Source organism: Mytilus galloprovincialis, chromosome 5 (genome assembly GCF_965363235.1).
Source record: "Mytilus galloprovincialis chromosome 5, xbMytGall1.hap1.1, whole genome shotgun sequence".
NCBI lineage: Eukaryota > Metazoa > Mollusca > Bivalvia > Mytilida > Mytilidae > Mytilus > Mytilus galloprovincialis.
Genome location: NC_134842.1, coordinates 16,778,627 through 16,790,907, shown reverse-complemented (window position 1 = coordinate 16,790,907; position 12,281 = coordinate 16,778,627). Strand labels below are relative to the sequence as shown.

The 12,281-nt window shown below is 32.6% G+C and overlaps 1 protein-coding gene across 2 annotated transcripts in view; it reads right to left on the bottom strand.

Moving 5' to 3' along the window:
- Positions 1–2,177: 2,177 nt before the first annotated feature.
- LOC143075278 (TWiK family of potassium channels protein 7-like) overlaps positions 2,178–12,281 on the bottom strand; it is a 31,254-nt gene continuing 21,150 nt past the window's right edge. Inside the window, exons 3-5 of one of the 2 annotated variants that reach the window (XM_076250653.1) lie at positions 8,652–8,733; positions 6,264–7,333; positions 2,178–4,835 (exon numbers count right to left, since the gene is read on the bottom strand). In XM_076250653.1, the coding sequence (XP_076106768.1) occupies positions 4,207–4,835; positions 6,264–7,092 (1,458 nt within the window). In that variant the 5' untranslated portion in view covers positions 7,093–7,333; positions 8,652–8,733 and the 3' untranslated portion in view covers positions 2,178–4,206. The remainder of the gene's footprint in view (positions 4,836–6,263; positions 7,334–8,651; positions 8,734–12,281) is intronic. The other variant, XM_076250652.1, reaches the window with a different exon arrangement.

The window sequence follows — 12,281 nt, the reverse complement described above, 5'->3', positions numbered from 1 at the left end:
TTTTTCTACTTTGTTCACTACACTTCCACACAATCTTATAAAGAAAAAGTTTTTGTATTTGATAAAATGGTCTTTCGAAAATTCTCACTGTACTTTTATTTGCTGTAACTCGTTTAACGCTTTTTTCTGTAACGAAAAAGGAAAGTATGCTAGATACACTTACTGGAAATGTGAGGATATGATTGAAGCTTTAAATTTTCTGCTAGATAACATTTATGTACGTTTCGGCGATAAAGTGTATCGTCAAGTAGTAGGTATTCCTATGGGCACCAACTTTGCCCCTTTAATAACAGATTTATTTTGATATTGCTATGAATCCCAGTTTATGACCAAACCCAGTAAAGACCCATCATTGTTATATTTGGTTGATACATTCAAAAATACCTACCGTTATCTGGATGATATTTTTTCGTTGAATAATCCAGAGTTCTCTAAATATACTTCAGAAAATTACCCAAAAGAACTTACTTTAACTAAATCTAACATAAACAGCAGCAGTTGTCCTTTTCTAGATTTAGACATTTCAATTTCAAACGGGAAACTTCATACTAAAATTTACGACAAAAGAGACGATTGTTCATTTCCTATTGTTAATTTTCCTTTTTTAGACGGCGATGTGCCTTTGGCTCCATTATACGGTGTTTATATATCCAAACTCGTTCGGTTTGCCCGTGTGTGTTCGGATGTCATAGATTTTAACGAACGTAATCAATGCATCACTTGGAAATTGCTGTGTCAGGGATTTCGATACCAATAATTACTTAAAACTTTTACTAAATTCTTTCATAGATACAAAGATTTCATTAGTAAATTTGGCTATACCTGTAGAAAACTTATCAAAAATGGTATTTCACATCCTAAATTTGATGGTAATATTGTACTTAAAGCGAGAAAATCACTATGTGATCCGTGTAAACTCATCGAACCTTTAAACAAACTTATAAGTAAAGGTTATCGTACAAATATTGTAATTAGATCTGTGAATATAGTTTACATTGGCACTAATATCGATTTTGTCATTAGCAAATTAAAACATAACTAAATTGTATCTTCTTTTGAGGCGGGATGTAAAGAGACACAGACACGTTAATTGTTATCTCTATAGAAGTCGCTCCTCACTATCCTACTACCTGTTGATACATTTATTTTTGGCATTGCACAAGTCATGTCTTCTCTGACTGTTCATGACGTTAAAATACTAAATCTCTAGGATGCATGATTTTTTTTATTATTAATTGTTTTGGCTTTTAACTAGCTGTCAGTAACTGCGAGTACTCTCAAATCGTATTTTCTTGTTAATTCGACCTGTTGATACTGTTTATAATGCTTTTTTGTTATTTTATATTTATATGGAGCTTGTCTATATACCAGCTTTGATTATTTGGAATATATTCTGTTTCACTTCTTCTTACTGCATTTGTATAAACTTCAAGATTTACCTGTATTTTTTAAAAAAGTTTTTTTTTTCTAAAGTGAATATTTTCGAACGGTTAAATATTTCGCAGTGGTGACTTGTCATGGCTTTGTTTGGACTTGTTTGTTTGCTTTTTTGCCTTGAATGTTTGTCCCTAATATTTTATTAACTGTGCATTTGCATTCAGATATTGCAGATCGAATTTATTCGTTTATAGTGTATTAATGTACGTTTTTTGATTGAGTTAAGCCTGCCAATTGATATTTTAATGTGTGTTTTTCTATGTTGTGATGTTATGCTATTGTTTCAGAAAAAGCGAGAAGGTTTGGATCCATTAAAACGTTTAATCCCGCTGCAAATGCTTGCACCTGTCCTAAGTCAGGAATCTGATGTACATTAGTTGTCGTTTGTTTATGTAATTTATACGTGTTTCTCGTTTCTCGTTTTTTTTTTTTAAATTTTATATAGATTAAACCGTTGGTTTTCCCGTTTGAATGGTCTTACACTAGTAATTTTGGGGCCCTTTATAGCTTGTTGTTCGGTGTAAGCCACGGCTCCGTGTTGAAGACCGTACATTGACCTATAATGGTTTACCTTTTTTTAAATTGTTATTTGGATGGAGAGTTGTCTCATTGGCACTCACACCACATCTTCCTATATCTATATACATTATTTCCATCAGGTTAATACATGTAGATATAAGGAACCCATTCGATTGTTGACACTCTCAGGAAGTAAACATGATAAAAGAAAGAAAGCTAAATATAATGAGAAATTACTTGTAATAAGTATGCATATTGTAGTATAATACATTTTGAAAGATGTGTTTTATTTAAGACTTTTTAATTAATATTGTGTTTATATTCATACCGAACCGAAAAGGAAACTCGGTATTAAATGCACAAGTTGTTTGAATTACTGCACAGTCTGTAGATCGTAACATTGATAAGAATATTTATAAACATATCCTAATTTGTTGTTTGAAAATAATCATGTTTAACACTAAACGAACAATTTGTCAGATGCTGTATAAGCCTATCTGACGATAAAGCTAAATGATGGGCTCATCTTATGATGAGTATATCCAATTATAATGGCCTGATAATGAGTATATTCGATTGGGGGTGTCCGATGATGAGTTAATCTGATTAAGATGGCCTGTTGATGAGCACATTCCTTGAGATGGCCTGATGATGATGATTACATTCCTTAAGGAGTGTATGACGATGAGTATATCCAATTAGGATGGCCGAATGATGCGTCTATCCTATTAAAATGGTCTGATGATGAGTATATCAAATCGACAGTGCCCGTTGATGAGTCGATCCAAATAAGAGGGCCCGATATATATCATATCTAATAAGAATAGTCCAGTGATGAGTCTGTCCGATTAAATTGGCCTGATTGATGATTGATGATGAGTATATCCGATTGGTCGTGTCCGTGGATGCATCTATTCGAATAAGAGGGCCTGATGATTATAAATATATCTGTTTAAAATGGTCCGATGATGAGCCCATCCGATTACGATAGTCATATGATGAGCATATTCGATTAGTTATATCCTATAAGTTGTTTCCAGTCATGATGGTCCACTTGAAAAGTGAATACAGCCTTTCGAATTAAGAAGTTTCACTTTACATCATACTGAATTATGCTTTCCATTTATGATGTTTCACCTAAAAGACAGGCTGAAGTATGCTTTCCAATGATTATATATTATTTTGGTATATATCATACCGTATTAAGCCTTTCTAGTTTTACGATCACACTGTGTAACATACAGTATATAACGTTTCTTGTTATGATGTTTAATGTTGACACTTGTAGCTTATGACGGTTATTTACACATTACACACACTTTCCATAGTCTGATAACGGACGTTCTGAGCTTTTCAGATTTTGGCTTTTGTATTTTTAGGCATACTTTTATTGTCTTTATGACTGTGATAGTTGATGATTATATATAATATATAAAATTCATGAGTCTGACAAAAACCTGGAGCGAAATTCGACACGCTGTATGTAGTTTGACCAATTATTTTTACTTGTTCCAAAATGAGTAGGTCTATGAAATACCTGGTATTGACATGTATTATTGCTTGATTTTGATTTGGGAATTTTACCTCAATGGTAACAATATGTTATTGGTTTCGTTCATTTATTGTTCCCTTTTTTTAAGCCATTTCAATGAAAGTCAATCCTACAGTATTATGTGTGGCATGATTTAACACTATGCAATTCACAAACATTCCATCTCTTGGTACTCATATGTACATAAGATATCATGATTCACAATTACTCTTACATTGTTTTAGAGTAATTATTATAACTCAATATTTACAACGACATTTATTTGCGTTTGACGTCATAATTGTCTCATGGATTTCACACATATCGATATCATTTTTGTTTAAATGAACCATTATTCAAGTTTTGAATATTGTAATTTGACATTGATCGAGTACAATCTTGTGAGTAAGAACTTGTAACGGAACATAAAATACAAGTGTTGGAATATGATTATAAGGTTTCGCATGGCATCATGTACATTTATGATACTGAGCGGTATAAAATCATTGCAAACTTTATTGTCCATGCTGTGTGGTAATTATATTAAGTCAGAATACAATGAAAGATTGATGATCTTTTATCGCAGATAACCTCATCTGATAGGCTTTTACCATTGTAAACGTGACTCAGTCGGTTAATTCTAGTATGCAAACTTCCTACTTTCTGGAATAGAACGCCATTTGCAAGTTATTTAGTAATACTATCACATGATGTATTTACTAATTACTTTCAATAATACCGATCTTTTCTCCCAACCATCGGAACTTTGCTCGAACCTCTTCCTGCATCAAATTAAAACACATGGCAATCATAGACAATCCAAATATAAGATATACACTACATATTATCATCTTTTCCTGATTATCAAAGGATCCGCTGTTTGATCCGGGAACAAAATCACCGAACCCTATAGTAGACAATGTTATGAAGCAAAAATAGGATCCGATTAATAAATCCCAATCGTCTTCCCATGTAGCAAATATCACGGCCCCCGCTAAAATGTAAGATCCTATCAATAATAAACTAACAAAGATCGGAACACGGACTCGTTCTTCTTTTCCGGCATTGAAGCCTTTGACTTTATTTTCGTTTTTGTTGAGATTATTGATGTCTAGTTCTGGAATGTTGGAGAGATTCTTTGATCGTCGTTTTGCATACCACTGGGCTTGTTGTGGACAGCACAAACATATTACTATTTTACAAAAGTGTTTGTACAAAAACCGGAAACAGTTGCCCATCGAGCTTCCGAGATTTGCTAAACACAATAAAGTAAGAGGTATTCCAAAAATAGCATAGATTATGGTGATGAGACGCCCTAAATTGGTTTTTGGTGCTGTGTTACCATAACCTGAAAAGATGAGATATTTAATCAAACGGTGAATAGATACAGTACACTTTGCATTGGCTTACTTGAATAAATGTTAACTTGAAATTAAACTTTGCGAAACGTATTATATAATTTCATTTATTACTGAACAGTAGATACCGTCAACCATAAAATAAAACAATGCAAAGTGTTTATATTCTACTTTTTTCATGCAATTCCATCATACTTGTGATCCTTGTGCTTTACAACTTTATTAACTCGTTGACTTACTCAAGATAACGGTAGTGTGATTGTATGACTTTGTCTGAACTTAACATTTTGAATAATTTTAATTTCAAATCGGATATCACATCGTGATGTTGTTTACGGAGCTCGTTGGTTTAGATTCGATTTATGTAAACGAACGGATCGTTTAATAAACATATTCTTAAAGGTAAGTTATCAATTTTACACTGTTGTAAGATCTTCCAATGTTGTCTTCCTGCTTAAAAATTTATTGTTTGTGATAAACTGAAACAGGACTAAATGTGATTAGCTGTGCAGTTGTGAACACTTACGGCACTATGCATAGTACTGGTCGATCTTTTTCAGTGGAAAAAAGATTTATTTTTAAACTGAAAATATAATGTTTTTGTATACTGTAATTAATTTGATTATTATATAACAAGTCCGTTAGGTAAACCGGAAACAACAAATAGAAAGTGATTTTGAATAGTTATTTTTGAAATATCCAAAAATAGAATTCTAAAAACCCCTATGTGACACAATTATAACAACCAATTTAGTGAGTTTGTGCTTCACTTCAGGCATATTGACAATGATAGTATATCAAATACAGTCGTTGAATGAGTCAATACAAGAACAGTATATCGACCTCAGATTTCGTCTTCAATTGATATTAAAATTACATGACGATATATGCTCGTATCGACCTCATACAAAGGCTACAATTGTTCTATTGTCGAACTTGCTTTCAGTAACTGGGAGTATTATTGAGCAACTGAGCAATTATTGTATTCCTTTAATTAAATTGATCAGGAATTGGTTCCCCGATTTACTTTATCCTCTTTTAGACTTGCATATGATTAAAGCAGGACATAATCCTTGAACCCTATAGTCTTTTGCTTCAGGGGTAGGGATAATATTCCAACATGCTTCTTTTTAACAATCACAAGACATACAATCATCATAAGATGATTGATGCATTACTTTAGAAAGTGTTTTCCCTTGAGTATTTTTAAGGACTGAAGATTTTACAGTTTGCAATGAAAAAAAAAGCACTCAAAAATCCCAAAGAAACAAACGACAAACAACATAACGAACAGTATTTTGGTTTTGTAAAATGGGACATTTTCGAAATTTAAGCAATGAAATTGATACATACATGTTACATGTATAAACCTTTTTCCAGGTACTTCCATTTATGGCACTAATACTACTTTTACTCACCTATAGTAGTTATAACAGTTATAGAGTATAACAAAGAGCTAGAGAAAGTCCATTGTAATTCTCCCTTTTCTTTTTTACCATCCCATCCTTTCTCTTTTGTTGCCATGTAAATTTCTGTCTGGAATTCTAACAAAAGGCGTTCTGCATCAATGGTCCAATTTTCTTTACTAAATATATTATGCAGTTGTGCTATATTCCATAATTTAGCTATTTTTGATTGTCGTTGACTTTCCACCTGATGACGAATTATTAACTCTTCTGGTGCTTCAATTTCTTTAAATATAAATCCGCCCATGATCGCATAAGCCACTACCAAAGAACACAGTCCAATACGAGAGAATAGAAATGCTAGAAATCGTTTGCAACAGTAACAACACCGGTTACAACGACTGGTTTGGTACCTCGACGACGTTGCACGGTTTTGTGTACTCTTCATTTTTTCTGACATGTTTGTACCTTTTCTGTTACGTTTTCTATGACAACACAAACAAGCACAACAACAACATTTCTTTTTCTTGTTTTCGTCATGATTTTCTTTCGATTCAAATTCTTCTTCTTCTATTTCAACCTTTGGATTATCTTTTTTCATTGATGTATCCCTCACTATACCATTGTCCTCGGTTATCGTATCGTCTGCTAAAATCGCGTGCACACTTATGTCATCGTGATCATCTTCTTTAACCAGTTTTTCTGTTTCATCAGGTGGTTGCTCTTCTTCGTATTTTTCATTGCTTTCTTCCTCATCATATTCATTAATGTTGATATTAATCTGTTCTGGTAATAAATTTACAACCGTCTGATCGTTTTGCTCTGCGCGTGCGGGTTCCATCTTACGTATGTCGCAGTGGAATGCTTTTCATCGATGAAATTAACGTCATATATAATATAATTTAATCAGGAAATTTAGAGACCCTGATCAAATACTATTATTCTTTATTTCTTTTCACTGCTATTCTATATGATAGGACCCACAGCTTCATTGTTGTATCTTTTTGCTTCAGTACAAAGTTTAAATTGTACTAATCGCTACATGACTTTGAACTCTTTGAACACACCACGTTGTTACCTTTCTACAAATGAAATCAATAAAACTAAATTATAAATAAAAATTATATTGACATCTGCTTTATCTGCTCATCGACAGAGTTTATGTATTAGTTTATATACTAAAGGAAAGTCTGTCGCCATTGTTGTCACTATCTATTACGATAATCGACCCGTTTGCGACAGACGAGACTTACGTACAGTTTGAGGCAGACGCACAAAAACATGTTTTGTGTTTGTTACACAAGTGACCTGCCTTCCTGTTATTATCATTACGAACTTAATTTCTATTTAGAGTAATGACTCCTGTGGTTTCCTGAGACGGACTGTCTTTATTAATGTGGCTTTTCATACAGACTAATACGCGTTGGTTATTTATATCCGCTACAAAACTTTTTTTCTGTAAAGGAAGAATGATGAGTTTGCTGTTTTATGTTGGTCAGACAATGAGACAATTGGCCTAGTTTTAGTCCCCAAATATACAGTTTATATATTTTTAATGGTCATAAGATATATGTTATTGTAACGGATACAAACATATGGCTTTGATTGAATCACGAGACAATCTGATAACCCTATCTGACTGTTATAGTTTCTCTGTATATATGTTTATGTGATATTGTTTCATTAAAGTCTATCTGATATCAATGAAATAGGTTTGTGGTCTCTATGATTGAATAACAGAATAAGGTCACATTTAACGTGTTAAAACAGTATAAAAAAGAATGCTCCATATTGACCTTCTAAAGTATAACACTACAACCAATATTTAATTAAATACAGAAATGAATGGCAAGCTTTTTCTGCAATTTCATGTGAAATTAAAAGCGTTTACCTAAGCCCAAGTGCATATACAAATGTGCGCACGAGTCTGTCGACCAAAGCTTTTACAACCCTATAAACTATGAAGAAAGCATCCAATATTATATTTATAATAACATTTTTATTTTATAACCATGAAATAACCAATTTAATAACGTTTCCTGTTTGTTTCTACTGAGACGAGCACGTGTCGAGTTTTTATGGAAAACAAACTATTAATTTAAAATTGGAATACTTCGCGAGTGTTGTTTTCTTATCAAAATGTATGTAATTCATATTTAGTCATGAATCAAACTCTGTAAATCGAACACTATGATAAACGACATCACAAATAATAGTTTCTGATTCATGTCATAATTTTTTCATAAGATGGGCGATAATATATATGGTATAATATATTTCATCACGTTCCGCCCTCTATTAGGTTCGATCGAGTTAACATTATGTAACTACGATCTCATGGGAATAACGATATGCTTTTATTTTTAAAAAATAAGTTATAAACTATACAAGCGATATTACTTTATTGTCGCCTGGGATTTGATTACTTCATTAGGCGTCGTTGCTAACTTTCACTGAACCACTCCGCTGACGACGGGAAAACCTTTTGTAGAAAAATAAAACGATTTAAAGTAATTTTAAAACAGGTAATCAAGATTTAAAGTTAACAGTATCAAAAACGCTTTCATTAAAACAATCAAAGCAATAGCGTCTATGCTAATTCAATTCCGGATTTTTAAAACAGTCAAGTCATATCTTATGATTTTTGCTTACACCACAATCGCTTCAAGACATCAGCAACGTGTAGACATGATTTTGCAGAAATGTTTCATTGAGTTTTGTGCATTAGGAGATGCATTACAACAGTCACTGAGCTTCCTAGTAAAGAGACCCTGCGTTGTTGCAAGAGCTTTTATCTTAACATTTTTACATTGCTGTCCCTTTGGTATTTTTCGTCCCTCTTTCACATGTTCCATCCAAGGTACCTGTTCAGAGAACTACTTAAATGACCACGTGGACTAATGTATATTCCTAAAATCACACCAATTGACAAAAGCACAGTAATAGATAAGTGCGGAATGAAACTAGCTATCAAAAAGTATGCGATATATTAAAAATATTGCTATACGTATTTATATGTGCACCATTTTCTACGCGTGATGTCGTATTACTGTACGATGTATTTAGTTTTGAAGTGTGCATGCTGTATGTGAATTATTGTGCTGTTTGACTTTAGTCTGAACATTGGTGGATGCTCATAGTTGTCTCAATGGCAAGCATGCAACATCTAATGTTTATAGTGTTCATATAACTATGTAGTTTTATTTGACGTTAATATACCAACTACTTCCCGCTTGAAGCTTTGAATCGACTACTTATGTGTAGCATAGAGAATATTCCTACATTAGGCCACACAAATTTAATTTCTTGTTCTATGGATTTTTTGACTTCAACAATTGGGGCGAGCATTTGAAAGTTTTAATAAAAAAATATTTAATTTGAAATTTTTTTAGGCGAAGCTGGAAAAGTAAAGGCGAGCGATTATATTTTTTTTTGTAAACATAAAATAGTAAGTTTTGACAATATTAAAACTCAATTTATGACTTGTACTTTGACATTTCTTTAATCAATGAAGTATTTTTTCCCTGTTCACCATGTTCACCAAGAAATAATTGTATAATTAAATCTGGTCTATGTATTTGTGACTGACAATGGGCCAATTCGCCATCTACATTAAGTCATAATCAGGTTGGGAACAACCCCTTAATGTTATAATGTAAATATCCCTTTTATGAGGGGTCAATATATTAAAGTCATAATATATTTCTTTGTAAAAAACATCTTTTAGTACAAAAGGGCTCATCAAAAATGCCATCACTTAAAGTAAGACACCTAAGAACCATGGCAATAGAGGTCTTTAGAACAGTCAATCATGAAAATCCAGTGTACCTCCATGATCTTATAAATATTAAAAAAACAAAATATTCTTTCAGATACCAAAATTTAGCTGAAATACCTGACGTAAGAACAACAAGGTATGGCTTGAAATCTTTCAGATATTCTGCTGCCAAACTATGGAATGAGTTGCCAAACCACTTTAGAACTGAAACATCTTTTACCCAATTCAAGAGTCTAATAAACTCATGGAATGGCAACTCATGCCATTGCAATGCATGTGCTTAGTTTTATTTATTTTATGTTACAGCTTGAAATATAATAGTGCTGCTTTTTGTGAATGTTTGCTTAGCTTTTTATAATTTGTGAATGCTGTGCTTTAGTTTTTATGTTTGCTTTTAGTGCTTATTCTTATGCATGTATAGAATATAGTATTTAAATAGTGCAGCCTAAATGTGCATGAAATGTATGTTCTATGTCTTTTATGTTTTAATATTTGTATTGTGTATGTTTGTTATGTAAATGTATGCATTTGTCGGTTATAAAAGCTCAGAGAGCTTATGTTTATTTGTTATGTAACATGCCGACTATAAATAAAGCTTTGAATTGAATTGAATTGAAATGTTGATATCTTTTTATAATATTTACAAAAAAAAAAAAAAAAACACGGTGCGGGAAATGGACATGATTACATTTCCGGATGCGGGAAGCGGGAATATAAAAAAAATAAAAAAATTCTGTTTTGAAAAAAATAGGTGCGGGCGGGTCCGTCGAAGAAGGAATTAAATGTGTGGCCTTACCGGAAGATATAAAATTATTTGCACTCTCGGATATCAAAAGTGCTCCGTAAGCCTTGCTTTCTTCCTTTTACTAAAATTAATACAAATTAGTTAAGTTTTCTCCGTTATAATCACATACTTAAAGTGAAATCAAGCTTTTCAGTGATTAACATTATTATAAGCCTTTGAACTTTTTCCTGTAAATTTGTCAAAATTTTATAAAAAGTAATGTAGCCATGGCAAAAGTGTTGGGTACCCCCTTACGTTTTATATTATTGGCATAATTAGGAATGTTAAAGGGAATAATGTTACCCTTGAAGTAATCTGTATTTAAAGAAACAACTATTTATGTTTAGCAATGTATATAAGTTGATTTTTGTGTGTACACTGGTATATATTGACAGCATCTTAGAAATGCCGGGGACGGTCTATAACTTTCAAGACTTGTTCTATTTTCATACCCTGTGTTTGCCATTATTTCTGCAAACATGAGAATGCAATTGTTTTTTCTCTTCGATATATAAAAGGATTACAAATATTTTCTGTAAAATAAATCGATTACAATTATTTTTCTCACATATAAAAGGATTACAATTATTTTTTCCAATAAAAATTGATTGCAGTTATTTTTCTCCGATATAAAAATGGTTTTGTTCTAATGAAACAGATTCTGACAAGTTTATATTTATGTCTTTCTATGTTAAGTTTAGACATATTTATTTATAGTGGATTGAGAAACAAGTTTTGCAACTTATATTAATCCCTTTCCACTTTGCGGGTGCGAGTGCTGTCTTGTAGCGGCATTAGCCTGCTCTTTTTCGAAATCTACAAGGGTGTCTTTAACGTGCAAGAGATATGGCTCTCTCTGAACACTGGTCAGCCATTTATCGTCCCCTTCCGACATATTTTCATTGTTTCCTCAAGACCATACTCGCAAATGGTCTCAAGGGAGAGCATAAAATTCAGTCCCTGAATGTTTTCATCCCAGACTTTCTATGTTGTGATGCTACACTATTGTTTCAGGTAGAGTGAAGTTGGCGCCTATTACCTGCTGCATTTGTTTGCACCTATCCAAGTCAGGAACTTTATGTTCAGTGGTTGTCGTTTGTTGATGTGGTTTAAAGTGTTCATCGTTTATTGTTTTTTATATAGATTAGACCGGTGGTTTTCCTGTTTGAATGGTTTAACACTAGTAATTTTGGGGGCCCTTTATAGCTTGCTGTTCGGTTTGAGCCAAGGCTCCGTGTTAAACCCTGTACTTTGACCTATAATAGTTTACTTTTACAAATTATTACTCGAATGGAGAGTTACATCTCATTGCCACTCATACCTCATCTTCTCATATCTATGGAGATGCAAAGAAGGATGACACTAGCTAATTGTCCATGTAAAAATATTTCTTATTGATCCTTAGTTTGACAAACTGACAAAGCACAGAAAGAAAATACATTGTATGTTTTTCTCTCTTGAAAACAAC